Source organism: Seriola lalandi, unplaced genomic scaffold, assembly GCF_002814215.2.
Source record: "Seriola lalandi dorsalis isolate HSWRI2012SDOR001 ecotype SW California unplaced genomic scaffold, Sedor1 jcf7180002054415, whole genome shotgun sequence".
Lineage (NCBI taxonomy): Eukaryota > Metazoa > Chordata > Actinopteri > Carangiformes > Carangidae > Seriola > Seriola lalandi.
Window position 1 is genome coordinate 883,511 of NW_019524968.1, and position 3,328 is coordinate 886,838.

At 34.0% G+C, this 3,328-nt stretch overlaps 1 protein-coding gene across 1 annotated transcript in view; it reads left to right on the forward strand.

Annotated features, from left to right (window-relative positions):
- LOC111657836 (tomoregulin-1-like) overlaps positions 1–669 on the forward strand; it is a gene marked incomplete at its 3' end in the record, with an annotated part of 8,218 nt that extends 7,549 nt beyond the window's left edge. Inside the window, exons 5-6 of the mRNA XM_023410158.2 lie at positions 1–83; positions 521–669. The exon at positions 1–83 is cut by the window's left edge and continues 10 nt beyond it. Coding sequence (XP_023265926.2) covers positions 1–83; positions 521–669 — 232 coding nt within the window. The remainder of the gene's footprint in view (positions 84–520) is intronic.
- Positions 670–3,328: the final 2,659 nt, after the last annotated feature.

A 3,328-nucleotide genomic window follows, 5' to 3' on the forward strand; every position in this document is an offset into this window, starting at 1 on the left:
GGCTCCGGTCGCGGTAAAAAGGCCTCGAAATGTGGAAACTGCAAGTTTGGAGCTGAGTGTGACGAAGACTCTGAGGATACACTGTGAGTGTACACACACACACACACACACACACACACACACACACACACACACACACACACACACACACACACACACACACACACACACACACACACACACACACACACACACACAAATTACCAGTTTAACCAGCCTTAGGCTCATTACATTAAATAAGTCTGACTTAAGTTACTATGGAAACATATCCCTCCAGATTAGCCTGCTCAGGTGTGTTCAGTGTTACAGTCCATCAGTCACCATGGAAACAGTGTTTATGTATTACGAACAAACGTCCGAGTCAAAGGTATCATAGTCAAGTCACATCTACTACGTAAGAAGCAAAAAATGCAACCCTTCAAAATAAAAGCCTAATCCACAGAGGAAGCCCCAGGAGTGTATGATGAGTAGCACATGCCCTGCTACACAGCTCAGTGTGTACTTGTGTTTGTGTGTCCAGCTGCATGTGTAACATCGTGTGCAACGGCCACAACGACAACCCGGTGTGCGGCGGCGACGGTGTCACCTACGACACGCCCTGCCACGTCCGAGAGGCGTCCTGCCTCAAACAGCTCAAGATCGACATCAAACATGTGGGACGTTGCCAAGGTAACAAAAACTAAACCACACACACACAACAAAAAAAAAGAAGGTCAGAAAACTCTCACTCTGCTGAAATGACCTGAATAGATCTGTCAGCAAATGTCAAATCAACCTTGAGGAGGAGGAGGAGGAGGAGGAGGGAAGAATAAAGGAAAGAAAATAGGAAGTGGGTAAAAAGGAGAGATGGAGGAGGAATATGTGGAGGAGAAGAAAAGGAGAGGGACGGGTTAAAGAGAAAAATGACAAGAAAATGGACTAGAGGATAGATGACGAGAAGAGGAAGATGAGAGAGAAGACAATATATGGAGAGGAGGAGATGAAGGAAACACTGAGTGAAACTAGGAAGAGAAGGAGGAAAAGACGACAGAGGAGAAACATGGATAGTTGGAGGAGAAAGAGAATGAGAACAGATAGAAAAAAGAAGAAAGGGACGTAAAAGAGGAAAAAAGGAGACTCTCTTTCAGCTCATCTATATTGAATGATGACCTGACCCCAATCTGAACACACACACACACACACACACACACACACACACACAGCATCAACATGGCTGACTGAACAACCAGCTGGTCACATGTTAACATGACGACCTGCTCCTCCCTGTCGCAGACGGGGCTGGAGTCGTTGTGATTTCAAGCCGCCGTCTGTCTGTTCTCTGGACACTGAGGGAATGTTTTCACTTGACTCAAACTGATTAGATTCAAGTGGTCAAAGGTCACTGTGACCTCACACCTGTCCCATTCTTGTGAATATATCATGAACTTATGACCTTTTTTTGACGTTTAATTTTTATGCTATATTATACTATTAGTTTTTGTGACGTTTTATGCCTTACTATACTATGACTTTCTTTGACTTTTATGCCTAACATACTATGACGTTTTTTGACATTTATGCCTTACTATACTATGACTTTTTTTAGTTTTTTGACATAATATACTATCACGTTTTTTCACTTTTTTGCCTTACTATACTATACTATGATATTTGGTTTTTTTGCCTTACTATACTATGACTTTTTTTAGTTTTTTGACATAATATACTATCACGTTTTTTCACTTTTTATGCCTTAGTATACTATACTATGACTTTTTTGTTTTTATGCCTTACTATACCAAGACTTTTTTATTTTGTTTTTTTGCCTTACTATACTGTGACTTTTTTTTTGCCTTACTATACTATGACTTTTTTTTCCTTACTATACTGTGACTTTGTTTTTTTGCCTTACTATACTATGACTTTTTTTCACTTTTTATGCCTTACTATACTATGACTTTTTTTCGTTTTTTTTACCTTACTAAACTATGACTTTTTTTCGTTTTTATGCCTTACTATACTATGACTTTTTTATTTTGTTTTTTTTGCCTTACTATACTGTGACTTTTGTTTTTTTTATGCCTTACTATACTATGACTTTTTAGTTTTTTTTTACCTTACTATACTATGACTTTTTGGGGGTTTTTTTGCCTTACTATACTATGACTTTTTTTCACTTTTTATGCCTTACTATACTATGACTTTTTTTCGTTTTTTTGCCTTACTATACTATGACTTTTTTATTTTGTTTTTTTTGCCTTACTATACTGTGACTTTTGTTTTTTTTATGCCTTACTATACTATGACTTTTTAGTTTTTTTTTACCTTACTATACTATGACTTTTTGGGGGTTTTTTTGCCTTACTGTACTGTGACTTTTTTGGGTTTTATGCCTTACTATACTATGACTTTTTTTTGTTTTTTTTACTTACTATACTATGACTTTTTTTTTTGCCTTACTATACTATGACTTTTTTTTTTGCCTTACTATACTATGACTTTTTTGGTTTTTATGCCTTACTATACTATGACTTTTTTGGGTTTTTTTTGCCTAACTAAACTATGACTTTTTTTTTTTCCTTACTATACTATGGCTTTTTTCTTTTTTTTGCCTTACTATATTATGACTTTTATTTTTGCCTTACTATACTATGACTTTTTTTTTGTTTTTTTTACCTTACTATACTATGACTTTTTTTTTTTTTGCCTTATTATACTATGACGTTTTTTCATTTTTGATGCCTTACTATAGTATGCCTTTTTTGTTTTTTTTACCTTACTATACCGTGACTTATTTTCTTTTTTGCCTTACTATATTATGACTTTGTTTGGGGTTTTTTTGCCTTACTATACTATGACTTTTTTGTTTTTTATGCCTTACTATACTATGACTTTTTGGGGGTTTTTTGCCTTGCTATTCTATGACTTTTTTATTATTATTTTTTGCCTTACTATACTATGACTTTTTTTTTTGCCTTACTATACTATGAATTTTTTGGTTTTTATGCCTTACTATACTATGACTTTTTTGGTTTTTATGCCTTACTATACTATGACTTTTTTATTATTTTTTTTTGCCGTACTATACTTTGACAATTTTTCTTTTTTTTATGCCTTACTATACTATGAATTTTTTTATTTTTTGCCTTACTATACTATGACTTTTTTGGTTTTTATGCCTTACTATACTATGACTTTTTTTTTTTTGCCTTACTATATTATGGCTTTTTTTTATTTATTTGTTTTTACTATGACTTTTTTGTTCTTTTGGCCTTACTATACTATGACTTTTTTGTTTTTTTTTGCTTTACTATACTATGACTTTTTTTTTTTTTTTGCCTTACTATAC